General features: G+C 42.1%; 1 protein-coding gene across 1 annotated transcript; it reads right to left on the bottom strand.

Moving 5' to 3' along the window:
* Positions 1-2,215: 2,215 nt before the first annotated feature.
* LOC100555042 (zinc finger protein 394) lies at positions 2,216-23,338 on the bottom strand. The gene is made up of 4 exons (XM_003229626.3): positions 23,183-23,338; positions 15,587-16,871; positions 9,542-9,668; positions 2,216-6,614 (listed from the first exon to the last, which is right to left on the bottom strand). The coding sequence occupies exons 2-4, from the start codon at positions 16,367-16,369 to the stop codon at positions 5,647-5,649; spliced, it is 1,878 nt and encodes a 625-aa protein (XP_003229674.2). The 5' UTR covers positions 16,370-16,871; positions 23,183-23,338; the 3' UTR covers positions 2,216-5,646.
* Between the last annotated feature and the right edge of the window lie 4,139 nt (positions 23,339-27,477).

Genomic DNA, 27,477 nt, shown 5'->3' with positions numbered 1-27,477 from the left:
TCAATCTGCATGCAGCAGCGTGTCAGCAAAAATGCCTAGGCGTGTCAGTGCTGACACACGTGTCATAGGTTGGCCATCACTGGCATAGACAGAGGCAAGGCTTCCCACTTTTTTTTCATCTCCGGCATCTGGAGGCTGTGCTTGACTCGGCCATGGGGAGGTGCTGTTGTCCATTTTCCACACCGAGGAGGCTGTTGTCCATGAATGCCTTCCTGATCAAATTTTTGCTAGCATGTTTTTCAGGGGCACTTTTTACCCCCCGCCAAAGCAGTACTTGTTTATCTACTCACGTTGTGGTTTTCGAACTGCTAGGTGAACAGAAGTTAGGGCTGATGACAGGAGCTCATCCCGACCTATGGCTCAAACTGCCGATCTTCTGGTTGGCAAGATTTTCAGTAGCTGGCGGCTTAATCCGCTGTGCTAGCTGTCGATCCTGGGAGTACGTGACTTCCACAACTTCGCTCATAGGTTCACTATGTTTATGATTACTTCAGTATTGTAATAGTGGATTACGGCTTTGTTGATTCAAGGGAATCAATTTTCTTTACATTTTTCTTATGGTGCCATTAAAATATCTCCCCGCTAAACGGTACCAATTTATCTATTCACAGCTTTTTATGATCTGCTAGGTCAATGATGGGCAACCTTTTGCACTTAGTGTGTCAAAATTCACCAAAAAACCTAGCATGACTTGGGTGGTGTGTCACTTTGAGAGAGAAAAAACATAATTTCACAATATATATAGTTTAAATAACAGAAATATATAATTGTAATATATAACTATTTAATAAATCAAAAACTATTTACTACCATTATTTCCATGTACAACGATCTATGGCAGGGGTCCCCAAACTTTTTAAACAGAGGGCCGGTCCACAATCTTTCAGACTGTTGAGGGGCCGAATTATCATTTGGAAAAAAATTACAAACAAATTCCTATGCATACTGCACATGTCTTATTTGTAGTGCAACAACAACAACAACAATGAAAGAACAATACAATATTTAAAAATGAAAACAATTTTAACCAACATAAACCTATTAGGATTTCAATGGAAAGTGTGGGCCTGCTACTGGCCAATGAGATAGTCAAGTTAATTAGGATTGTTGTTGTTGTTGTGTGCCTTCAAGTCATGTCAGACTATGGCCGAGCCTAAGTCTAAAATTAATTATTTATTTACTGCATTTATTTACTACATTTATATCCCACCCTTCTCACCCCGAAGGGGACTCTGAGCAGCTGTATGTACATAAAATGTATTATATTATTAGCATAGCACAATATTAGCATTATATATTACTATATTGAACTATACCACTATACTATTATATAATATGTAATATATAACATATAATTAATATTATTATATGGTATTACTATTAGTATTATATTGTATAACATAAGATTATTATCAATATTATATGTGTATACAATATATTATATTACTAAAACTGATATAAAAATATTATATTATAAAACTGAGGGCAGGGGCCAGGTAAATGACCTTGGAGGGCCGCATCCGGCCCCCGGGCCTTAGTTTGGGGACCCCTGATCTATGGTATCTCTTGCAGCTTCCACGCTGATTTCTCTCTATTGTAGTTCCAACGTAGTCATGAATAATAAATAATATAATAATAATATAATAGTAATAATATAATAATAATAGAATGATATTTTATATAAATATATATAAATGTAATGTGCATAATTCCCATGGAGTAAACAACAAAACCACTGGACGAAATCACATCAAATTTGGCCACAAAAGACGTAGTCACCCAATCAATCTGCATGCGGCAGCGTGTTAACAAAAATGCCTAGGCATGTCAGTGCTGACACGCGTGTCATAGGTGTGCTAGGTGGACAGTGAACTGGGCTGAAGGTCAGGTGCTCACCCCGACCTGGGATTCAAACTGCCAACCTTTCAATTGCAAGATTTATTGCAGCTGGTAGTCAACCTGCTGTGCTAAAGCCCAGCCCTAGATAACCCCTATCAACCCCACCCAGTGTAATAAGGCTTTTCTAAACCCAAGATAGCCATTAAAATACCTCCCCGCTAAGCAGTACCTATTTATCTACTCACAGCTGTTTTCGATCTGCTAGGTGGGCAATGAGCTGGGCTGAAGGTCTGGTGCTCACCCCGACCTGGGCTTCGAACTGCCAACCTTTCAATTGCAAGATCTATTGCCACGAAAAAACAAAAGTCTGGAAGACTTGTAAGATTGAAAGAATTTATTCCAGGAATACAGTACAAGTGGCACACACAACTGCCATACAAGACAATAACCATCAATATTTAAGAATTGTTAGCGAGCGCTGTCACCAGTCGGAAACTTGGGAGTGTCAATACCAGTTTCAAATCGGAAAGCCCAGGCTGGTCGCCTGGCATGCATGCATCTCACAGACAAATGGCCATCTTAAGAAACAAAGGATGGTATGAGTAGTTTTCTAAAACAGGCCTGAGCAAACTTTGGCCCTTAAGGTGTTTTGGACTCCAACTCCCACCATCCCTAACAGCCTCAGGCCTTTTCCTTTTCCCCCTCAGCCGCTTAAGCGGCTGAGGGGGAAAAGGAAAAGGCCTGAGGCTGTTAGGGATGGTGGGAGTTGGAGTCCAAAACACCTGGAGGGCCAAAGTTTGCCCATGCCTGCTCTAAAACAATTTCTTTTTCAATCTAAAGGAGCTTCCGCTAAGTAAGTGCCTGTGATGTCCCAACTTAACGTGGCTTAACATCCCAGTCATTTCCGTAGGTCGAATGGCTTCATGAAACATACATTACAGTACTTCCGAGGGGAAAGGATTATATCAAAGGTAGGTACGAATAGATGCAAAGTTCTGTCTTGAATCTGACCTGCCACAATGGGACAGGTGGTTTTAGTTTTAAGGCTTGGAGAACCAAATGATCAATTCTTACCCTATCAATCATCTCTTTCTCAAATGGAAATCAATACAGTAAGCCCTCCACGTTGGTTGGGGTGAGGAGCACGGGACCCACACACACAAAAAAGGGAGAAAAGCAGAAATATTTGCAACCTGAGAGAACACCTATCCAGGGATCTCGAGCTCCTTTAAGACAGAGCTTCCCAAACATTTCATGTTGTAGACATGCATAATTTTGCAACACAGTAATTCCGTTGTACTAGCCATCCGGAGGTTAAATCAAAGATATAAAAAATCCAGACACTCACAAATGGTAATGATGAAGCATATGGGGAAAGAACATATCTCATGAAAACATTTCATTGACGTTAAAATATAATAATAATAATAATAATAATAATAATAATAATAATAATAATAATAATAATAATGTTTATTTTTAAGCCGCCCTCTCTCCCTGAAATATATGATTTGTAAGATGATAATACATTTTCTTGTTACACACCTATACACTGCAGCCAACACACTAATGTGTTGCAACATACAGTTTGGAAAGCTGTCACCTTCTGTTGGCAGCTGACCATAAAATTATGTCGGAGAATTTCTCGATTGCAACCCTATGGCGGAAGCTGATCAAAAAGTCATGCTGATATTAATTACTCCAATGCACAAACAATCAAGTCTGCAAAAGTGAACCACAGAGAAGCGGAGGGCCAACTGTATCGACAAATGGGACACAATTAGGTCAAGAAGGCAACAGAATACAAGCATTAATATCAAAGCAAAGATAAGATCAGTTTCTTGACAATTTTGTCTTCCAGAAAAAAACCCAACCATCACAATGTTGATTGTGTTCCAATCTGCCATAACAGTGTATAAGAATGGGTTGCTGTAAAGAACTCAGGTTGAGGGGAATCTTTTTATCCCTGTGGCTCAAATGAGGAAATTTGAGTCAATTCTAAAATAAGTTTGGCGACTTATTTTAGGTAGTCTGTGCCCTGATAAGGTACAGGGATAAAAAGATTCCCCTCTGCCTGAGTTCTTTACAGTTGCTATGAGTTTTCTGGTCTGTATGACCATGTTCTAGAAGCATTCTCTCCTGACGTTTCACCCACATCTATGGCAGACATCCTCAGAGGTTGTGAGGTCTGTTTGAAACTAGGCAAGTGGGGCTTATATATCTGTGGAATAATGCCCAAGAGTTCTTTCTCCCACCCTGGACATTCCATATATATATATACGTCACTTGCCAAGTTTCCAGCAGACCCCACAACCTCTGAAGATGCCTACCATAGATGTGGGTGAAACGTCAGGAGAGAATGCTTCTGCAACATAGCCATACAGCCCGGAAAACTCACAGGAACCCAGTGATTCTGGCCATGACAGCCTTCGACAACACAGTGTATAAGAATATTCATGAAAGAGGAACAACAGGATACATACTTTATATTGACAAGTTGTCCAAAAATTACGAACACAAAAAAGGCCAATGGAAAAGAACACAGAGGATCTTAGGGAGGTATCCATGCTTTTTTTTTTTTTTTTTTGCTCATACAAGTCTTTCAGATGATAGGAGCGAATATAGTCATCTGCAGCTCCCAGTGTTTATATCCTAATAAAGTTCAGTAGCTTGCAAAATAAGGCAGGTTTTGAAATAAACATTTTCACAATCCTGTGAGGCAGTTCGACAGGGAAGTTGCTTGAAAATGATTTCAGTTCACAATCCTCCCCGGCCGGGCAGGTTCGTAGGGGCGACTTTTCTCTTTCTTGAGGACTAGTAGTTACTTTTGTGAGCCCATTGTGGAATGGCTGGAGTAAGGCAAAGAGAGGTCTTTGGCAAAGTCACACGGAGGGAGGGAGATAGAGAGAGGCGCAATGGGACGGAGGAGTGTCGCAGGAGGCAAAGCTTCCAGAGTTGCATAGCTGCGTCTTAAGCAACGCAGCAACCTGAATGTTGTTGTTGACAGAACATTACATAGATTCCATCAGTGGAAATGTGCAGAATATATACAGGCGTAAAAGCAAAGCATCCCGACCACAAAGACAACAATTCAAATGACCCATGCATATCCCCCCCCCCCCAATAAAAACCCCACAACACAGCACCTTCCTTGTATATTTCACACTGAGTGTTCAGATGGCCTGAAACAACCTGATGGCAACCAGAGCCCTGGGGCAACCAAAGTCCTACAATTTCCATTGGCAAACCAGTGTTCCACCAATTGCTAATTGATTTCCCCCCCATCACCTGCAACCGGATCCTTTTTAGCTGGAGATGCCTGGGACTGGGACAAACCTAAAACCAGGCACACTACCACGGATCTAAAGTCCCCTGAGTCCTCATATCAAAGGAGACAGAGAAAGGGATCTCTGGATCCACGTTCTCTCCTCGTTCCATTTTTATAAAACTTGGGCAACCCAGTGAAGTCTGTGCTTTTTACTTTTCAATCGGGCGAGCAGTTGGCAGGGCATCTCTTCCCAGCACAACCATATGCTTCGCCCTCTTTTTGACAAATCCAAAATGTTTTTGAAAATCCATTCTTCACCATCAGAAGTTGGCTTCTACTATTTCCAACCACAGGTAGGAAACTGAGAACTTTATTGTTGCTTTCGCCATCAAAATCTCCATGCACTTAGAAAACTAGCATCTCAGGGAAGTATGACAGATTAGTCTTCTAGGTGCAGGGATTTGTCTCCCGATATAAAATATGGAAGAACGTGGTGCTCAGTTTCCCAGCCATTGTTCACGCAGTCCTGATGCTCATTTTCAGGGAACCGGCAATGGTTCCTGGCCCAGGTGCATCCGCTGATGCTTCACGAAATAGGAGCTGGTGGTGAAGCTCTTCCCGCAGAAGTTGCACTTGTAGGGCTTCTCCCCGGTGTGGGTTCTCTTGTGGAGCACAAGGTGGGCCTTGCAGCTGAAGCCCTTCCCGCAGGCCGTGCAGGTGTAGGGCTTCTCCCCCGTGTGGGTCCGCTCGTGGTAGAGCAGGGCCGACCGCTGGCGGAAGCTCTTCTCGCAGGTGGAGCACTTGTAGGGCCGCTCCCCGGTGTGGATCCACTTGTGCTTGACCAGGTCCGAGCTCCGGTGGAAGCTGCCCCCGCACTCGGAGCACTTGTAGGGCTTCTCCCCGGTGTGGATGCGCTCGTGTTTCACCAGGTCCGACCGCTGGTGGAAGCAGCGCCCGCAGTAGGAGCAGGTGTGGGGCTTCTCCCCCGTGTGGAAGCGCTCGTGGACGACCAGCTTGGACCGCTGGCTGAAGCACTTCTCGCAGGTGGTGCACTTGAAGGGCTTCTCCCCCGTGTGGATCCGCTCGTGCCGGGAGACTTCCGAGCTCCGGTTGAAGCTCTTCCCGCAGAAGGAGCACTTGTAGGGCCAGTCGCCCGCGTGGAGCCGCTCGTGGGCAATCAGTTTGGCCACCTGCCCAAAGCTCTTGTCGCACACGGAGCATTTGAAGGGGTTGCGCTCCTCTGGGCCGAGGGGAGCCTGCGCCGGGTTGAAAGATTCCCCACAATTGGAGCACAGCGACTGCTTCCCCGCCGTTGCGTCTCCTTCGCTTCCTTCTGGGCCGTTTTCTTGTGGGTGCTTTGTTGTCTTCTGGCTCTCGTGGGACTCTCTCGCATTCAACGGCCCTCCAACCACATACATACTATCAAAGGATGACGACCCGGGGGGCTCCATTCCCAAGGAATTCTTCCATTTGTTAAGCTCTTCATGTCCGGTCACTGGGCCATTGACTGTGGATTAGAAAAAATAACCCAAAATTCATCAGTTTTTGTTATCAGGGAGAGAAAGCCAAGCCAAGCGGTATTGGAATTTTTTTTCGTGTCAGGAGCAACTTGAGTTGCTTCTGGAGTGAGAGAATTGGCCGTCTGCAAGGACGTTGCCCAGGGGACACCCGGATGTTTTGATGTTTTACCAACCTTATGGGAGGCTTCTCTCATGTCCCCGCATGGAGCTGGAGCTGATAGAGGGAGCTCATCTGCGCTCTCCCCAGGTTGGATTCAAACCTGGCAGCCTCTCAAGGAAATAGCAGCCTCTCAAGGCTTTCACTGTTCATTTGTTAATGTATATACAGTGGAGTCTCGCTTATCCAAGGTTCTGTATTATCCAACGCAGTTTGCCTTTTAGTAGTCAATATTTTTGGAGTCAATTTTTCAATAAATTGCGAATTTTTGGTGCTAAATTTATAAATACAGTAATTATTTATTTATTTATTGCAATACAGTAGAGTCTCACTTATCCAACATAAACGGGCTGGCAGAATGTTGGATAAGCAAATATGTTGGATAATAAGGAGGCATTAAGGAAAAGCCTATTAAACATCAAAATAGGTTATGATTTTACAAATTAAACACCAAAACATCATGTTATACAACAAAGTTGACAGAAAAAGTAGTTCAATACGCAGTAATGTTATGTTGTAATTACTGTATTTACGACTTTAGCACCAAAATATCACGATATATTGAAAACATTGACTACAAAAATGGCTTGGATAATCCAGAGGCTTGGATAAGCGAGGCTTGGATAAGTGAGACTCTACTGTAATTATTACATAACATTATTGTGTAGGTAAAGGAAAAGGTTTCCCCTGATATTAAGTCCATTCATGTCTGACTCTGGGGGTTGGTGCTCATCTCCATTTCTAAGCCAAAGAGCCAGCGTTGTCCGTAGACACCTCCAAGTTCATGTGGCTTGCATGACTGCATGGAGCACCGTTACCTTCCCGCCGGAGCAATACCTATTGATCTACTCACATTGGCATGTTTTCGAACTGCTAGGTGGGCTGAAGCTGGAGCTAACAGCGGGCGCTCACTCCGCTCCCCGGGACCTGGGACCTTTCAGTTTGCAACTTCAGCAGCTCAGCGCTTTAACACACTGAGCCACCGGAGGCTCCTTTTTCTATCCATTTGTTGTAAAGCATGATGTTTTGGTACTTAATTTGTAAAATCATAACATAATTTGATGTTTAATAGGCTTTTCCTTAATCCCTCCTTATCATCCAACATTTTCGCTTATCCAATGTTCTGCCTGCCCGTTTATGTTGGATAAGTGAGACTCTACTGTATTTGCTAACCTGTATTCTATAAGTATGTTGATTTGCCAATTTAACTGTACCTCTTTGGCTGGGAGGGGTTATAGAAATGTGATTGTACTAAGCATGTTCAGACTCAGGACTCCATTTTGTATTCAGTGTAGTTATGGACTTCAATGTGTTAAGTCTGCTTTTACACTTCATTGAATGTGGATGCGTGTTTCTGTTTGGACTTCAATACAAAAGTATGACTTATCGACTTCAGTGAGTACAATTATACCTAGAGAATATGGACTATTGATTAAGAATGATACCCTGTGTACTCAACACAGAGAGAACTACATCCTATCTATAACAGAAATGTGCCTGTATGGTGAATTAATGCAAGATATTTGTGAGTAAACAAGATTTTTTTTTCAAAGAAGACTTTGTTTTTGTTTTTTTTTATCTCTGAGTGCATATTTTAACTAAGAGGTTTCAAGGGAGTATGTATCTTTTGGGCAATTGCAGCTGCAATTTCAGCTTCAAAATAACAACCATCCTCAGTTAACCAAATATATTTTATAGTGGCATGTCTTTGTCCCTGGCCATTCAAAAACATGGTTCTTCAGTTTAACAGCTGAGTTACCTGTGTGCCATTACATGACTGCTTATAAATATGACTTGTTCAAAGTGTTGACTTCTAACAAGGTCATGCTTTTTTTGAATAGTGGTGTTCAAAAGATGGTCTCCACATATTCATATACACATTTGCCAACAGGATATGTGCCCAGGGTGCAGCTATTTTCCAATAGGTTGTGTCCAATAGTTTTGAAGTGCTTAGGTGGACAGTGAGCTGGGCTGAAGTTCATGCACTTACCCCAGACCCAGGCTTCAACCTGCCAACCTTTCAACTAGTAAGATTTATTGCAGCTGGTAATTAGCCAGCTGTGCTAAAGCCCAGCCCAAATTCATCAGTTTTTTTTAAATCAGGGAGAGAAAGCCAAGCCGAGTAGTCTTTTAACCAAGGCTGGCTGTGCTATCAGCAGGCAAATTCCATATTTCTTCACATCTAAGACACCATTGATTGTAAGGCGCACACTAGTTTCAATATCACCTACTGGAAAAAAATACCTTTATTTATATATTTAAAACCCCACCCGCAATTCTAAGATGCACCCTATTTTTTGAGATATGGGGAAAAAGCATATCTTAGGCCCCATCTACACAGCCATACAAAATTCAGATTAACCCGTTTGAGCTAGATTATATGCCACAGTATACTACTATATTCCAGTTCAAAGAATATAATCTGTTTTTAATATGGCAGTGTAGATGGTGCCTTAGAATCAAAGAAATACAACAATGAGTCCTGAGTTTAGTGTGAACTAAACCTATGTAGGGGGAAAAACTTTTTTTTTATCTTGTTAGCCAGATAATGTGGGAATCCAAAGAAACACGGTTGTGAGCCCTAGCATTGATTTTATATCTTGCTTTTGTACTGAAATGGCACCCAAAGTAGTCTTCAAGAAAATTAAAATAACTAGATGGCTTAAATATCCTGAAGGCACCAGATCCCATCTAATCTCTGCAGCACATCAGAGGAGGCCCCACAGACCGACATATAGATGTTTAAGGAGAACATACCCACAGAGTGGCCATCCTCAGTGACTTCTTCCTTGACCGGTCTGCCAAGTTGCCTTTGCGCACTATTCGAAGAGACGGGCTCCGTGTCAGGAAAATTCACAGTCACCACATGGAACATCCCTGGACCCTGAAAAGAATGGCAAGCATTTAACATATTCCTGTTTAGTCAAACCACAAATGTAGAAGGCTGGCTGTACTAGTATTTGCTTATATATACATGATGAGATGCATACAGTACAGCCACTGTACCTGCTGCACATACATTCCCAGACTTCACATGGATATCATCCAAAAATACATCACACAGACCTAAACACTTGGGAAGTGTTCGACTTGTGATTCTGTGATACGAAATCCAGCATTTACATCTTGTTTGCTGTGTCATAGTGTGTTTTTGTGTCAGTAAAATAATAATAATAATACTGTATATACTCGAGTATAAGCCTAGTTTTTCAGCCCTTTTTTTAAAAGACTAAAAAAGCCCCCCTTGGCTTATACTCGGGTGAGGGTCCTGGTTGGCTTATATTTGGGTCAGCTTATACTCGAGAATATATGGTACATGTCTTATTTTTCTCTATTAATATTGGTATATTACATTTAATATTTTTCTCTAATATTGTTGCTACTATTACATTTATTTTAATCTATTATTATTAATAATAATAATAATAATATACATTATTTCACTCTGACCTTATTATTATTATTGCATTTATTATTTTACTCTGTTTATTATTACATGCATTATTTTCCTGTATTTAATAGTATTATTACATGTATTATTTTACTCTATTATTATTAAAAGGATACATAAGCACATTTACCTTGAAGAAGATGAGAATAATGATTGGATCAGAGTTGGACAGTCTTATCTTAAATTTGAGCTTTATGTAAATATTCAAAAACATTTAACCTACCGATGCCTCAATTAATGTAATTTTATTGGTACAGTAGAGTCTCGCTTATCCAAGCCTCTGGATCATCCAAGCCATTTTTGTAGTCAATGTTTTCAATATATCGTGATATTTTGGTGCTAAATTCGTAAATACAGTAATTACAACATAACATTACTGCGTATTGAACTACTTTTTCTGTCAAATTTGTTGCATAACATGATGTGTTGGTGCTTAATTTGTAAAATCGTAACCTAATTTGCTGTTTAATAGGCTTTTCCTTAATCCCTCCTTATTATCCAAGATATTCGCTTATCCAAGCTTCTGCCGGCCTGTTTAGCTTGGATAAGTGAGACTCTACTGTATCTATTTTTATTTCTGAAATTTACCACCCTCGGCTTATACTGGAGTCAATGTTTTCCCAGTTTTTTTTTGTGATAAAATTAGGTGCCTCGGCTTATATTTGGGTCGGCTTATACTCGAGTATATACGGTAATAATAAAAACAACAACAACAACAATGCTCAGGGTCTGGCACAGTAGTAATAACATCTGATGTGGTGGCCCTAGACCCATGACATTACATTTACAGCATTAACAGGTGCAGGCATGGGCAAACTTCAGCCCTCCAGGTGTTTTTGTACCTTACCTCCCACAATTGTGAGAGTTGAAGTCCAAGACACCTGGAGGGAAGGCTGAAGTTTGTCCATGTCTGGGCTAGTGGGTGAGTAGGATGGGTGAAGGAAAATGGCCCTTGGCCCCTGTCCTTAACAAAAAGCATCCCTGATAGCATTAGTAAAAATAAAAATACTCCCGAGGATGGATTTCATACTTAGAATGCTGACACTCCAGATTACAGAAGAAGAGCTGAATAGATGGCAACAAATGATAAATCAATACTGTAATGCAGGGGTCCTCAAACTTTTTAAACCGAGGGCCAGTCCACTATCCTTCAGACTGTTGAGGGGCCGGATTATCATTTGAAAAAAAAAATACAAACAAATTCCGATGCACACTGCACATGTCTTATTTGTAGTGCAAAAACATCAACAATAACAAGAACAATGAAAGAACAATACAATATTTAAAAATAAAAACAATTTTAACAAACATACATTTATCAGGATTTCAATGGGAAGTGTGGCCCTGCTTCTGGCCAATGAGATAGTCAAGTTAATTAGGGTTGTTGTTGTTGTGTGCCTTCAAGTCACTTCAGACTTTGGGTGAGCCTAAGTCTAAAATTTATTTATTTATTATTTATTTATTTACTGCATTTATTTACTACATTTGTATCACACCCTTCTCACCCCAAAGGGGACTCAGAGTGGCTTACAAATTATATGTACATACAATATATTATATTATTAGCATAGCACAATATTAGCATTATATATTACTTTATTGAACTATACCACTATACTGTAATATTATGAGTAATATTATATGTAATATAGAATATATAATTAATATTATTATGTGGTATTATTATTAGTGTTATATTGTATTACATTATAATATTATTATCAATATTATATGTATATACAATATATTATATTATAAAACTGAAGGCGGGGGCCAGGTAAATGACCTCGGAGGGCCGCATCCGGCCCCCGGGCCTTAGTTTGGGGACCCCTGCTGTAATGGCAGTAAAAGAAATAGATTAAACGAGCAATTATGGTACAAATCTCAAAAAGAAGGAGGATTAGCACTTCCTAATATAAAAAATATAATGAAGCAAATAGTCTGAGATTGGAATGATAGAAGGAATGATTTTTTTCGTGTTAGGAGCAACTTGAGAAACTGCAAGTTGCTTCTGGTGTGAGAGAATTGGCCATCTGTAAGGACATTGCCCAGAGGATGCCCAGATATTTTGAAGGAATGATTAAAAAAAAAAAAAAGGAGGACAAAGAATTGCTAAAATGGAGTAAGAAATTTGGAATATTTTTTAAAAAGAATTTGCGAGAAAAGAAATCAGGGAAATTTGTAACCCAATGTTGAGTAATGTATTAGAAGTATGGAGCAAATGCAGGATGGTTCAACAATAACCCCAATTATAATGGAAAAGAAATTTCCAAAACAATTTAAGAATATAATGGATAAAAAGTTAAGGGAAAAAGTGAGAGAAAATAGGGGATTGGATAAAGGTTGGAATGAAAAAGGAAATGGTTATGGAAGGCCTTCCTTTTATTGCAGGCTTTGTGTTTGGCCCTACGCTGCGGCCAGTATCTCGGGAGGCCTCCGTTTGTTTCCAGGCCTCCTGATGGACTGTGAGCCCCTGCCAGTCTATTTGAAGGACTGCATTTGGTTCCATGAAGGCGGTAGGCCTTTCCCGGTGTATCTGGAGGCCTCCATTTTGTCTCAGGCTTCATGGTAGGTTTTACATCTCGCCAGCATATTGGGAAGCCTCCATTAGGCTTCGGGCCTCAGCAGGGCGGATTGCAGGCCTTTCCAGGCCAGGATCCCACGCTAGGCCTCATGCCGGGCCCTTCCTGGGAGAGGCTGCCTGCTTTGCGGCAACAGGGGGTGCCATTTCCCACAGTGGGAGCCCCAGGTGGCGCAATAGGTTAAACCCTTGTGCCGGCAGGACTGCTGACTTGAAGGTTGGGCTGCTGACCTGAAAGTTGCCAGTTCAAATCCAGCCCAGGGAGAGTGTGGATGAGCTCCCTCTACCAGCTCCAGCTCCATACAGGGACATGGGAGAAGCCGCCCACAAGGATGGTAAAAACATCAAAAACATCCGGGCGTCCCCTTGGCAACGTCCTTGCAGACAGCCAATTCTCTTGAAGTTTCTCAAGTCACTCCTGACACAAAAAAATTTCTTTTTTTAAAATATGTTTTTATTGTAAATACTAGGCATGTCCGATCGATGGAAAAAAATGTTTCAATTCTCGTTTCTAAAGTAGGGGGTACCGGTGCTTCGATATAGAAAGTATTTCCGAATTTTTCACCCAAAAATATCAGATATTTCTGAAAATTCGTAATGATTCTAAATGTTTCTAAAATGGCGGGTGCGCAATCACCCCCCCCCCCCAAAAAAGGAAACGGGGGGGGGGGACTCCCGCCCTCATTTCTTGAGCTATCCTCATCAAATTTGGTACAGTGGGAGATCACATTCAACACTCTTTGCTCAACAAATTGCAGAACGTTTCCTGTCTCCTGTGATTTTTGGCGAATTTTCATAACTTTTTATAATTTAGAGGAATAAAACAGACACGGTTCCATCGCATACAATTAGAATAATGGTTCAAAAATTGGGTAAAAATTATTATTATTATTATTATTATTATTATTGTACCCCGCCTCCATCTCCCCAAAGGGACTCGGGGTGGCTAACATGGGGCCAAGCCCGGATAATTACAATAGAACAAAATAAAATACATACATAACACACATCATCTGCAGGTAAAAGTGCAACAAGGTAAAAACACAATTACACACAGTGACTTGGCAAAACTGTAAAATAGTAACAATAGCATAGTAAAACATAGTTTAAAAGCAAAACAGGAATTAAACGAGAGCAAGCTGGGCCAAAGTACAAGGAGTGTATATTGTAAACCCGATGGGTGAGGTAGATAAATAAAGTGCTGCATTTAATGGAAGGCTTGGGGTGGGGTAAACAAAGAAGTTATTTTCAACTGATGGAACCAAATAAAATACATCAAATATAATGATTGTCACTAAGACGGGACCTGCAATGGGGATTAAATTATTCATTCTTCAAAAGCACACTGAAAAAACCAAGTTTTTAAACTTTTCCTAAAGGCTGACAGGATGGGTGTCAGCTTAATCAATTTGAGCAAATAATACAAAATGGAAGGGATATACAGAGGAGCATAAGAATTTGAAAGGAATAACTAGTGAAGTATATAAGATAATAATTGAAATAAACCAAGGGGAATAAAATAACACTCTCAAGGAGATCTGGAAGATTTAGGGATGAAAATAAATGAAACAGAGTGGCCACAATTATGGAGACAAAGGCATTTGAAAAATGTATCAATATGGTTAAAGAAAATTACTATAATTAATATGGAAATGGTATCTACCACTAATAAGAATAGCAAATATAAATAAAACTATTCAAAAATTGCTGGAGAGGATGCTAAGAATCAGGTTGTAATGTAAATATGTAAGTAATTTTTGGGGAAAGGTATTTAGAGAAATAGAGAATATAATGAACATTAAAATAGAAAGAAGTCCTAGTATAGCTTTATTATCATTATATAATAATAAACAGCTGAAAAACAAGGATAAAGATGCGATAACAAACTTAGTAACAACTAGCTGTGCCCGGCCACGCATTGCTGTGGCTTATGGGAATCCTTTGTTGGCCAGGTGGAATAGCAGTGAATAGCCTTGCAGCCTCAAAGCCTGGCCGTTTTCTTCTTATGGGACTCCTTGTTTGGTGAGCTGGAATACAATGGAATAAGCTTGCTGCTTGGAAGGCTGGATACTTGCATTCTAGGGGAATGGTTTTTTGGGCTGCTAGAATTGCAATGAATAGCCTCACTACTTCAAAGCCTGGCTGCTTGCTACCTATGGGAATCATTGGTTGGTCAGCTTCAATAGTACAGAGAAGTATCGCTGCTTCAAAGCCTGGCCACCTTCTACCAAGGTTAACCCTGGTTAACCTTGGTAGGTTGAATAGCACTGAATAGCCTTGCAACTTCAATGCCTGGCTGTGTTATACCTAGGGGAAACCTTGTTTGGTGAGCTGGAGCAGCATCCTCAATCAAAGAGCTGCTTTGAAGCCTGGCTACTTCCTTTGTAGGGGAATCTTTGTTTGGCCAGCTTGAATTGCATTGAATAGTCTTGCAGTTTAAAAGCCTGGCCGTTTTCTACATAGGGGCAACCTTCGTTGGCCAGGTTGAATGGGACAGAGTAGCCTCCTGGCTTCAAAGCCTGGGGGTCTTCTATCTATGGGAAATCTTGGTTGGCCAGGATGAACAGCACTGAATGGCCTTGCAAGTTCAGCAGCTCAGTGCTTTAACACACCGTGCCACCGGAGTCCCCAGAAAAGGGAAATAAATATACAACTAGAAGAGTGGTAAAAGGAAGTATGGAAATTGCCAATAAATGGTAAGCATCAGTAGGTGCCAAAAGTTAATGTATGGTAGATGGTTTTGAATATTAACAAGAAGTATCCCTCTCACCTTCTGCTCTTGCCTGCCATCCTCCGGGTGCCTCAGCAGGAAATCCTCTGCCAGAGCCACGGCCTGGGCACAGGTGTGGGGATGGCACTCCCGCACCCAGCTCTCCATGCCTTGGGGCAGGACGGCCAGGAACTGCTCCAGGATCACCAGCTCCAGGATCTCTTCCTTCGAGTGCCTCTCCGGCTTCAGCCACCGGTGGCAAAGTTCCCAGAGGCGCCCACAAGCCTCCCGGGGCCCCTCGGCCTCCCGGTAGAGGAACTGCCGGAAGCGTCGACAGGGTGGCTCCGTGTCGACGGCCTCCTCGTTGTCCACCTCCTCCTTGACCTTCCTCTGCTCCGGATCAGGCTGAGCCTCTCGGTCAATATTCGGCAGCGGAGTCTGGAGAAACTGCCTTTCCCGCATCTGCTGGCTGGTGGAGGCCATTCCCTCAAAATGAGGCATGGGGACCTTGGTGTCCCCCCACGATCGGACCCCGGGGGGCAGTCTGGCCCCCCACGGTGACAGAGGGGACTGAACGCCCCCCAAAAATTGCTGCCATTGGGCTTCCCAGTGCTGGGATGGCGACATCCCGTCCTCTGGTTCTTGTTTTATGTGTTGGATCCCACTCCACCCCAGACCCGGTCCGTCAGTCCCCCGTTGGACAGTTTCGTGGCCGGGCTTCGGACCCTCGTACCCCATTGCTGGCTCCACGTCTTCCATTTTCATTGCTGGATGGCCCCCTCGACTGAGCCCACTGCGCAACTGGAGATCCAGAGCCGACTCGTCATTCTGATCCACGGACATTATGTGGCACGCAGTGGACAAACAAATGGGTCCTGGAACAAAACAGGCCTGAGCTCTTCCTAGAAGCTGAGACTACTAATCTGAGGTTGTCATACTTTGGCTGTCCATGATTTGCTGGAAAAGGTGATAATTCTTGGTAAGGTAGAAGGCAGCAGAAGTGGAATACCACATTACAAGGTGAATGGGTTCAAACAAGGAAGACACGGCCCTGAGTTTGCAAGACTTGATGGCTCGGAGCGGTCTCTCAGTCACAGAGTCGCCGTAAGTCAAAGTCAACTTGACAACAAATAACAACAATGGTCCCTCAGCTCTTGGCTGCACTAGAAGAAAATATGCCCAATGCACTGGGTGTGGGGTCTTGTATTTACATCACTACTAAATGAAGCATTCCACAATATGGGGAGAGGAAGGCGCCTCAATGGTTGCTTTTAATTCCTGGTGAAATTCAGATCAAACACAAATGGATGGCTCTCCTTGCTTGTCCAGGCACAGCTTTTTCTCCCTGAGGAAAGAGACATAAGACAAGTAAATGGAAGCAAGAGAGTCAGTGTGTTACAGTAGTTTTGACTGCTGGAGACCAGGGTTCAAATCCTCGCTGAAAACGTGGTATGCCCAAGGTCATCCAATGGGTTTCCAGGGCTAAAGGTAAAGGTGAAAACCTTTGACAACAGATTGAAGCTTCATTCAGACAAAACAGAAGTACTGTACACTAGAGTCTCGCTTATCCAACCGTCACTCATGCAATGTTCTGTATTATCCTATGCAGCCTGCCTCCTGCCCGGATCCACAACTATTTCTCTAGGCAGGCATGGATCACAGATTTTTTTAAAAAAATCTTTGAAAAATTTAAAATTTTCACAGGACTAAACATTTTACAGATTTAACTTCCGACAACGTTGTTACTGTAACTTCATTTTATGCAATTCTATCTTTATTTGTAGCCAAAGTTTTTGTTGTCAGTGTTTTCAATACATTGAGATGTTTTGGTGATAAATTCCTAAATACAGTAATTACTACATAACATTACTGTATATTGAACTGCTTTTTCTGTTGATTTCCTGTAAAACATAGTGATGTTTTGGTGCTTAATTTGTAAAATCATAACGTAATTTGACGTTTAATAGGCTTTTCCTTAATCCCTCCTTATTATGCTTGCCATTATTACATTGCACTTTATTGTCCATTTTAGCTGTGAAACTACCTCTCCCCATTTTGGAATATTCTGCACTTTGGCCTAGATCTGTGTATTAGTCTCCTGTTTTTTTAACATTTTATGCTGCATGTTGATTTTAATGACTGTTTTATTGATGCTGATGTTTTTATTGTTGGGATAATTGTTTTATTGTTTTGTTGTTTTTATTATATTGTTGTATCGGGCAAGGCCCCATGTAAGCCGCCCCGAGTCCCTTCGGGGAGATGGGCCGGGGTATAAAAATAAAGTTGTTGTTGTTGTTGTTATTATTATTATTATTATTATTATTATTATTATTATTATTATTATTATTATTATATTATCCAACATTTTCACTTATCCAACGTTCTGCCGGCCCGTTTATGTTGGATAAGAGACTCTACTGTGCTGCAGGTCTCACATAAGATCGATCCGGAGATAGGGTTATAACTTGAGCTGGACGAGGTTACACCTGGAGACCAGGTGAATCTGAAATCTCAGTCTGGAAGCACCGATGGCGGCAGTGACCAGGGCTGCCTTTGCACAAGTAAAACCTGTGTGCCAACTGTCCCCGTTTCTGGTGAAATCTGACTTGGCCACGGCAGTGCACGCACTGATTACATCCTGGTTGGACTACTGCAACGCACTCTACATGGGACAGCCCTTGAAAAGTGTCTGGAAATTGGTTCTAACCTCTAAAGTCCTACATGGTTTCGATCCAGGATATTTGAGACATTGTGTCCTACTATATAAACCGGGTAGATTATTAAGCTCCAGTAGTGAAGCGCTCCTACCCTGTTTCCCCGAAAATAAGACATCCCCGAAAAATAAGACCTAGTAGAAGTTTTGCTGAATTGCTAAATATAAGGCCTCCCCCGAAAGTAAGACCTAGCAGTTTTTGTTTGGAAGCATGCCAAGCACTTGCCAAACAGAACACCAGAGCATTCAGGATTGGTAAATGTACATACTAGTTGTACATGGAAATAATGGTAGTAACAAGAAATTCTTGATAGGATTCACAGTTTGTCTGGTTATGCTGGTTTGTGATGACAACTACTGTACAGTATAATAAATGTTCATTTTTTTGTTCAACAATAAATGTGAATTCTTCTTCATGGAAAAATAAGACATCCTCTGAAAATAAGACCTAGCACATCTTTGGGAGCAAAAATTAATATAAGACACTGTCTTATTTTCGGGGAAACACGGTATTGACTCTGCTTAGGCACAGGCGTCATTTAACATCAGCTAGACATGGCACATTCTTGGGCGCAGCAGCAAAACTGTGGAGTCATCATCATCATCATAATAAACTTTATTTATATTCCGCCCTCTCTCCCCGAGGGAACTCAGGGCGGATGTGGAGCACTTTGCCAGAAGCAATAAGACCTGTCCCACCCCCTTGGCTTCTAGGAAAAACTTGCAAAACTTTCCTATGTGCAATACAGTAGAGTCTCACTTATCCAACATAAACAGGCTGGCAGAACGTTGGATAAGTGAAAATTGTTGGATAATAAGGAGGGATAAAGGAAAAGCCTATTAAACATCAAATTACATTATGATTTTACTACTACTACTACTACTACTAATAATAATAATAACAACAACAACAACAACAACAACAACAACAACAACAGGAAAAACTCAGCCATTACCAGGACCTCAAGATTGAACTGCAAAGACTGGCAGAAACCAGTACAGGTGGTCCCGGTGGTGATGGGCACATTGGGTGTCATGCCAAAAGATCTCAGCCGGCATTTGGAAACAATAGGCATTGACAAAATTACGATCTGCCAACTGCAAAAGGCCACCCTACTGGGATCTGCGCACATCATCCGAAAATACATCACACAGTCCTAGACACTTGGGAAGTGTTCAACTTGTGATTTTGTGATACGAAATCCAGCATATCTATTTTGTTTGCTGTGACATAATAAAATAATAATAATAATACTTTATTTATACCCCGCCTAAGCACCAAAACATCATGTTTTACAACAAATCAACAGAAAAAGTAGTTCAATACACAGTAATGCTATGTAGTAATTACTGTATTTACAAATTTAGCACCAAAACATCGCCATGTATTGAAAACATTTGACTACAAAAACATTGGCTACTAACAAACTGAATACAAATAAAGGCAGAATTGCATAAAATGAACTTACAATAACAACATTGTCGAAAATTAAATCCATAAAAAGTTCAGTCCTTGCTGCCTAGAGAAACAACTGTGGATTCGGGTGGGAGGCAGACTGCATTGGATAATCCAGAACGAATGTTGGATAAGTGAGACTCTACTGTAGCTTTTAACTAAGGTGACAGAAGCCTAGGACTTGCACTCTGTTATTATATGTTACCTTCCTGGGCACTTAGCGTGCTTTAAATCCTTTTTTTATCATGTTTATGTCCAACAAGGACTGATTTGGGATTATGCTAATACTTGTTAGCCTTGGCCCCATTTCTAAATTATTTATTCCATTTTTGGCAGTTTAAAAATTAAAGCTGAATTTAGAAGCCTATGAGCAGCCTGATCCTATCGGGTTTCAGAACCCGATTCTGTGCCCTTTTAAACAAGAGTAAAACACCTTGTTAGGTCCCCCAATGGTGCAGTGGGTTAAAGTCCTGAGCTGCTGAACTTGTGGACCAAAAGGTTTGAATCCGGGGAGTGGAGTGAGCACCTGCTGTTAGCCCTAGCTTCTGCCAACCTAGCAGTTCGAAAACATACAAATGTGAGTAGATCAATAGGTACCGCTCTGGCGGGAAGGTAAAAGCACTCCATGCAGTCATGCCGGCGACATGACCTTGGAGGTGTCTACGGACGACATCGGCTCTTTGGTTTAGAAATGGAGATGAGCACCAACCCCCAGAGTCGGACGCGACTAATCATTTATTTATTTCAATTATTTATACCCCGCTCTTCTCACCCGAGGGGACTCAGGGCCGCTTACAAGTGGCAATTGATGCTGTTACACCATTATACAATGAACTAGAACATTAAAACAGAGTAGACTTAATGTCAGGGGAAAACCTTTACCTTTACCTTAAAACGCCTTAAAGGCACCAGATCCCAGCTGGGCTTGGAAGCGAAGCAGGGCCAGTCCTGGTTAGCGTTTGGATGGGAGACTGCCAATGAATTTCAGGCGCTATGGACTATCTTTTCAAAGGAAACAATTAAAATCTTATCTGAATATAACCCATATAACCCAGAATATCAAGGCAGACAATCCACAATATCTGCTTTGAACTGGGTTATCTGAGTCCACGCAGTCATACATTCCAGTTCAATGTGGATTTTATACAGCTGTGTGGAAGGAGCCTCAGAAGACCCTTTGAAATGCACTGAGTTGCCTGAAGTTGGGTAAACCTGGGGTGCATCTCCACTGTAGAAGAGTGTCTCCATTGGGTTGCTGTGAGTTTTCTGGGGTGGATGACCATGTTCCAGAAGCATTCTCTCCTGACGTTTCAACTACATGTATGGAAGGCATTCACAGAGGTTGGCAGCTCTGTTGAAATGTAAGAAAGTGGGGTTTATATATCTGTGGAATAATGTCCAGGGTGGGAGAAAGAACTCTTGTCTGTTTGAGGCAAGTGCGAATGTTGCAGTTGGCCACCTTGTTTAGCATTGAATGGCCTTGCAGCTTCGAAGCCTGGCTGGGAAATCCTTTGTTGGGAGGTGTTATCTAGCCCTGATTGTTTCCTGTCTGGAATTCCCCTGTTTTCAGAGAGTTGTTCTTTATTTACTGTCCTGATTTTAGAGGTTTTTAATTATTGGTAGCCAGATTTTGTTCATTTTCATGGTTTCCTCCTTTCTGTTGAAATTGTCCACATGTTTGTGGCTTTCAACGGCTTCTCTATGTAGTCTTACACTAATCAAGGAACATGAAAGGCACTACAAACTAAACCAACCAGAGAAGCCAGCCATAGCAGAGCACTTGAGGGACCAACCTGGACACAGCATGTTATTTGAGAACACAGATATGCAGGACCACGCTCACAACCACCATGTCAGACTACACAGAGAAGCCACGAAAATCCACAAGCATGTGGGCAATTTCAACAGAAAGGAGAAAATCATGAAAATGAACAAAATGAACAAAATCTGGTTACTAGTGTTTAAAAACTCTAAAATCAGGACAGTAAATAAAGAACACCACTAAAAAATAGGGGAATTCCAGACAAGAATCAATCAGGGCCAGCTAATACCTCCCAACACCTCCCAACAAAGGATCCCCCAAAGCAGGAATCAACTTTGCTTTGAAGATGCAAGGCTACTCAATGCTAATCAAGGTAGCCAATTGCAACATTTACACTTGCCTCCCACCCTGGTTTTTTTTCTCCCACCCTGGACATTATCAGATATATAAACCCCACTTGCCTAGTTTCCAACAGACTTCTCAACCTCTGTTGATGCCTGCCATAGATGTGGGTGAAACGTCAGAAGAGAATGCTTCTGGAACATGGCCATACAGCTCAGAAAACTCACAACAACCCAATGAAGACACTCTTCTACAGTGGAGATGCACCCCAGGTTTACCCAAATATATATTGTGTCTAATCAAATTAGTAGAAAGGCTATTCAATGCTAATCAGGGTAGCCAATTGCAACATTCACACTTGCTTCCAATGAACAAGAGTTCTTTCTCCCACCCTGGACATTATTCCACAGATATATACACCCCACTTGCCTAGTTTCCAACAGACCTCACAGCCTCTGAGTATGCCTGCCATAGACGTGGGAGAAACGTCAGGAGAGAATGCTTCTGGAACATGGCCATACAGCCTAGAAAACTCACAGCATCCCAACAAATTCAAACTCTATTTTTTCTCCTCTTAATGACAGTCAACTCTATGCATATCTTAAAAGTTAATTTTATTTGTTCATAGACTAGTAATATGAATGTAAATATTTATTATAATTATCATTTACATAAGGTCTACACGTAGTATGTTTTGATGTTTAGTCCACACAAAACAGATCATAGGATGGATGCTATATGCTCAGCAGTATCACATGCAAAAAGGGATTTTTTTTTCTTCGACAATACAGTGTCTCCACTGTTTCCTATACAAAAAAAAGGTTATTTAAACTGCTATGTTTTATCTATTGTGTTAAACTGCCCTGAGTCCTTGGAGAAAGGCGAGATAGTAATGCCCAAATAAATACATAAACATAAATATATTTGGGAATCGTGCAATCACACTTCTTTGGGAAATATGAAATAAGATTACTTGTTTGCAAAAACTGCAATGGCCTCTTTGGGGTTTTCCTGCAACCCTTTCCTTGGAAGCAAGCAGAGCCTGCCAGAGATGGAAAGAGAAATAACTTACCCCTATGTTTTTATGTCTCCTCGGACCTCAGTCGTTGTGGTTCTGAGTCAAAATCATAATTAACAAGGAGTTCTTGTATGGGAAAACAATGGAGACACTCTTCTCCTTCCCCCCGCCTCCCTTAGTTGGTTTCTCCTGCTCTATAAAGACTCAAGCGGGAAGGACTGAACCATTTGGGGAAAAAGGGGGAGGCCAGAGTTTACTGCCAAGCTTCCCCAGCCTTTGCACAGGCACTCCCTTCCCGGAGGGAATTTGCCGGCAAACTCCAAATCATAGCACTGAAAATGGGGAAAAAATAATTTTGCACTCACCTTTTTGAGCCACCTGAGGACTGCATGCAAATATATAGATAGTTGAAAGCAATTTTTATATATAGATATCTATATCTCAACCCCTCTCCTGTTGGCGAAGGAAAAGGCAGCTGGTTTGTAGCAAAGAAGAACAGGAAGGGGCCTGGACTATTTACAACCTTCCTTTCATATATTCTGCACCGCCTCCTCTGCCTTGCTCTATGGTTTTAACTCTTGGGTGGCACTTCTCTCATAGGTTGCAATGGGGAGGCTGGGAGATTGCCTCTTGCAGGACTGGAGTTGCAGGTTGGCACAGCCAAAGTGCAGCCGCACTAGGCAATGGTTGCAATTTGATACCGCTTTAAGTGTAGTGTTGCCCATACCTGGTGTAAACGCACCTTCCAAGCATCTTATCAAACTGCAAACTTTAGCATTCCCTGGAATGGACCCAGCGGGTCCATTCCAGGGAATGCTAAAGTTTGCAGTTTGATAAGATGCTTGGAAGGTGCGTTTACACCAGGTATGGGCAACACTCGGTGAACATGTCCAGGCCCGTCCAATGTGTCTGCTATGTGTTGTTCTCCACACCTCTCATCTCCCTCCTTGCCATCCTTTGAACTTGCTCCAGCTTGTTTTATATCCCTCTCTTGCACCCCTAGACTGCAGAGGTGCCTCAAAACCACATCGGAGCCCCAGACTATAAGCAAAGCAAGTTGTTTATTGAAGATTATATGCGAGCGTTAGCAAATCAGAGTTCAAAGTCAATAATATGAGGGTTGGTTGAAACGTAATGCCTCCACCTTCGTAACTCCTCAACAGGTGACACTCCTGGTCTGCGGCAGGGACTGGCTTGTTCAGTAGACTCTCCTCTACAGTTCCATTTGGCGGGAAGCCTTAGCATTGAACGGTTGTATTGTTAAAGTGCGAAGTATGGAACCCTGTGCAGACGAGGAAGCCTTAGCATTGAATGGTTGTGTTGTTAAAGTGTGAAGTATGGAACCCTGCGCAGACGGTGAAACAGCAATGAACGGTTGTGTTGTTAAAGTGCAACGTATGGAACCCTGTGCAGACGAGGAAGCCTTAGCATTGAATGGTTGTGTTGTTAAAGTGCGAAGTATGGAACCCTCCGCAGACGGGGAAGCCTTAGCATTGAACGGTTGTGTTGTTCAAGTGCGAAATATGGAACCCTGCGCAGATGGGGAAGCCTTAGCATTGAACGGTTGTGTTGTTAAAGTGAGAAGTATGGAACCCTGCGCAGACAAGGAAGCCTTAGCATTGAACGGTTGTGTTGTTAAAGTGCAAAGTATGGAACCCTGCACAAAGTATGGAATCCCTGCGACTTAAGCAACGTGCAGTCATTGAATACTTGACAGCAGAAGATGTCTATTGTTTATATTGTTTATAAACAATGTTCCCACTCTTGTTGTGTAATCTTTGAAAATATATATACCTCACAACCTCTGAGGATGCCTGCCATAGATGTGGGTGAAACGTCAGGAGAGAATACTTCTGGAATATGGCCATACTGCCCGGAAAACACACAACAATCCTGTGATCCTGGTCATTAAAGCCTTAGACGACTCAAAGTGGCCTCAAACAGACAGCAATTTGATGCCATACACACATGTATCAAATAAACAATTACAATGAAAACCAATAATTAAAAGATGAATGATTAAAACATAAATTAAAATCACGCCATCCAAGCATACTCCAGGGCCATGCCATTTGTCAATCATATTGATTCGTAGTCACATATTGCACTGCTCTAATTACTTCTTAAAAGCTTGGTTCCAAAGCTACATCAGGAAGGTCAGGAGAGAAAAGGCTGGTCTGATCTCACTGGGGAGGGAGCTCCATAGTCGAGGGGCCACCACTGAGAAGGCCCTGCCATGAGATAAGAGAGAGATTGAGATTAATTTTATCCTTTGTCTGCAATGACTTTGGAGATGACATTGAACATATGGATGGGATGGGAATCACACTATTCTATGTTCCAATTTGTCATCGTTGTGTGTCCAAATCTCAGACCTGGATGTGCATTTGAACACAGAGCTTTTCCAATTTAAAAAAGCCCAGGGTGCATCCATACTAAGCAAGCACAAACTTCAGGTGTTTTGGACTTCAACTCCCACAATTCCTGGTTTATATATCTGTGGAATAATGCCCAGGTGGGAGAAAGAACTCTTGTCTGTTTGAGGAGAGTATGAATGTTGAAATTGGTCACTTTGATTAGCATTGGATGGCCTTGCAGCTTCAAAGACTGGCTGCTTCCAGCTAACACCATGAAGCCAGAAGCTGGAATGCTAAATAACTTCTGTGTCTGTCTATATATGTCATATGTCTAATGGCATTGAATGTTTGCCATGTATATGTGCATTGTGATCCACCCTGAGTCCCCTTCAGGGTAGAGTTTCACTTATCCAAAATTCACTTATCCAACGTTCTGGATTATCCAACACAATTTGCCTCCCGCCCCGATCCACAGCTATTTCTCTAGGCAGCAAGGATTTAACTTTTTATGGATTTGATTTCCGACAATGTTGCTACTAAATGTTCATTTTATGCAATTCTATCTTTATTTGTGATGACCGTCACCCCAGCTTTCAAATTGATTTAAAAAACGCAGCGGAGAGTTCCGTAGATCGCTCTCAAAAGGAACGGAACGGGACCGCAGCAGACTATTATTAAGAGATCTTTTTTATTTCACTTTCCCCTTCCCTGAACTATGTAACAAAATCCCCCAATAAAAGTAGCATTTATTTTAATAATAGCACTCTCTATCTGGTTATTTTGTATCTTTTCTCTGACTCCTTTCCTTTGCATGCAATTTCTCTCTCTCTCTCTCTCCCGTCCCTTTAACTCCGGTTGAGGTTTCTCTGCCATAGATTAATATGGCGGTCGATATAAATCGGCTCATATCTCTATCAAAATTGCCCCTAGAACGCTCCTCTTTTAGTCCTAACCCTTTCTAAGGCTCCTGACTCGAAGACAACCAGCAGACCCGGAATCGGTCCAGTTTTCGGCACCTCAACAGCTGACTGTCAAACGGGACCGACGGCTCCTTTCAAGCTAAACTGCTGCCTTATCCCGGACTTTCCTCTCCCCGCGGAAAGGGTTTAAGAGATCCCTAGCCCCTTTCTGTGAATTGGGGATGGGGGGGATCGCTCTCTCGCTGGGGAGACATAGTTCTCCAAGGACCCTCGCCCTCTGCAGCTGCCAGGGGGTGCCCGGACGGGTGCCCTCCACGTTTCATTCATACTTTTCATGATTTTATGAAGGAGAAGAACACTCTTCCCCAGACCTACCCCTGGACTTATGAAATCCTATACTTCCAAAGACTGCAACCCACATGTGCCCCTTCCCCATGCCATCTCTACGAATTCCTCCCATCACAGATGAACTCTTTTTCCTCATGTATTTGTGAATTTTCATATTCTATGTACTTGGACACTCTCATGACTCACTGCTGTATGAATTTCTAATCGTTGGGCTAACTTCATGGATTGTGAAATTATGCTGCTAGAACTCCACTCTTATGAAATTCCATATCGGGTTCCCCAGATGTTGTGAACTTCGTCCTTATCAAATGTTTTCTATTGCTTATATCATTCATGATTCCCCTTTATGCAATGTCACCCACCTTTATGGATTCTCCTTTATTTCCTTGAAACCTATCTATCTGCCTATATGTATTTGTACTCTTTGGGATCCCCGGAAAATATGTATTCTTCCCAGCAGGGTTTATGTTCCAACTTTATTTTAATTTTCATTCTATCCCATATAATTGCCAAATCATGAAATCAAATGGGAAATATTATGACCCCAACCTGAACTCTAGCCCTATGACCCAGACCTCCCTTCCCAAAAACAAAAGGATAATCTGCCACAGTTTAATCCAATCTCATTCCGATCGCATGGACAATATTGGGCGAGTCACCAAATTCCTAAAGGTGACTCACCCCCAAGGCAAACATTGTCATATCCCAGGCCAGGACGCCGCAGGAAGGCACCCTGTGGGGCCGTCAATGACGGCTCATCACCACCCATCACCACTTCCCGTCTGACACCCCAAGGCATATCTAAAATCTGTGAACGTGACAGGACCCCGGACACCCTTGATGGGTGCCATTAATTCCTTTAGAAATCGGCCGGGTCAGGATTAATCTATCCGGTCACCTCATTGTTTCAATAGCTCCCGCCTCCTCCTCTCTGATTGGCCCGAGGGGGGACAAAAAGCGGCTCCCCATTGGGCCAGCAGAGCAAGGCGGGAAACGAAAGCCCGCCTCGTTCAACCTCTCAGCCTATCCGCGATC

This window comes from Anolis carolinensis, chromosome 2 (genome assembly GCF_035594765.1).
Source record: "Anolis carolinensis isolate JA03-04 chromosome 2, rAnoCar3.1.pri, whole genome shotgun sequence".
Taxonomy (NCBI): Eukaryota; Metazoa; Chordata; class Lepidosauria; order Squamata; family Dactyloidae; genus Anolis; species Anolis carolinensis.
This window is presented reverse-complemented; position numbering and strand designations above follow the sequence as displayed.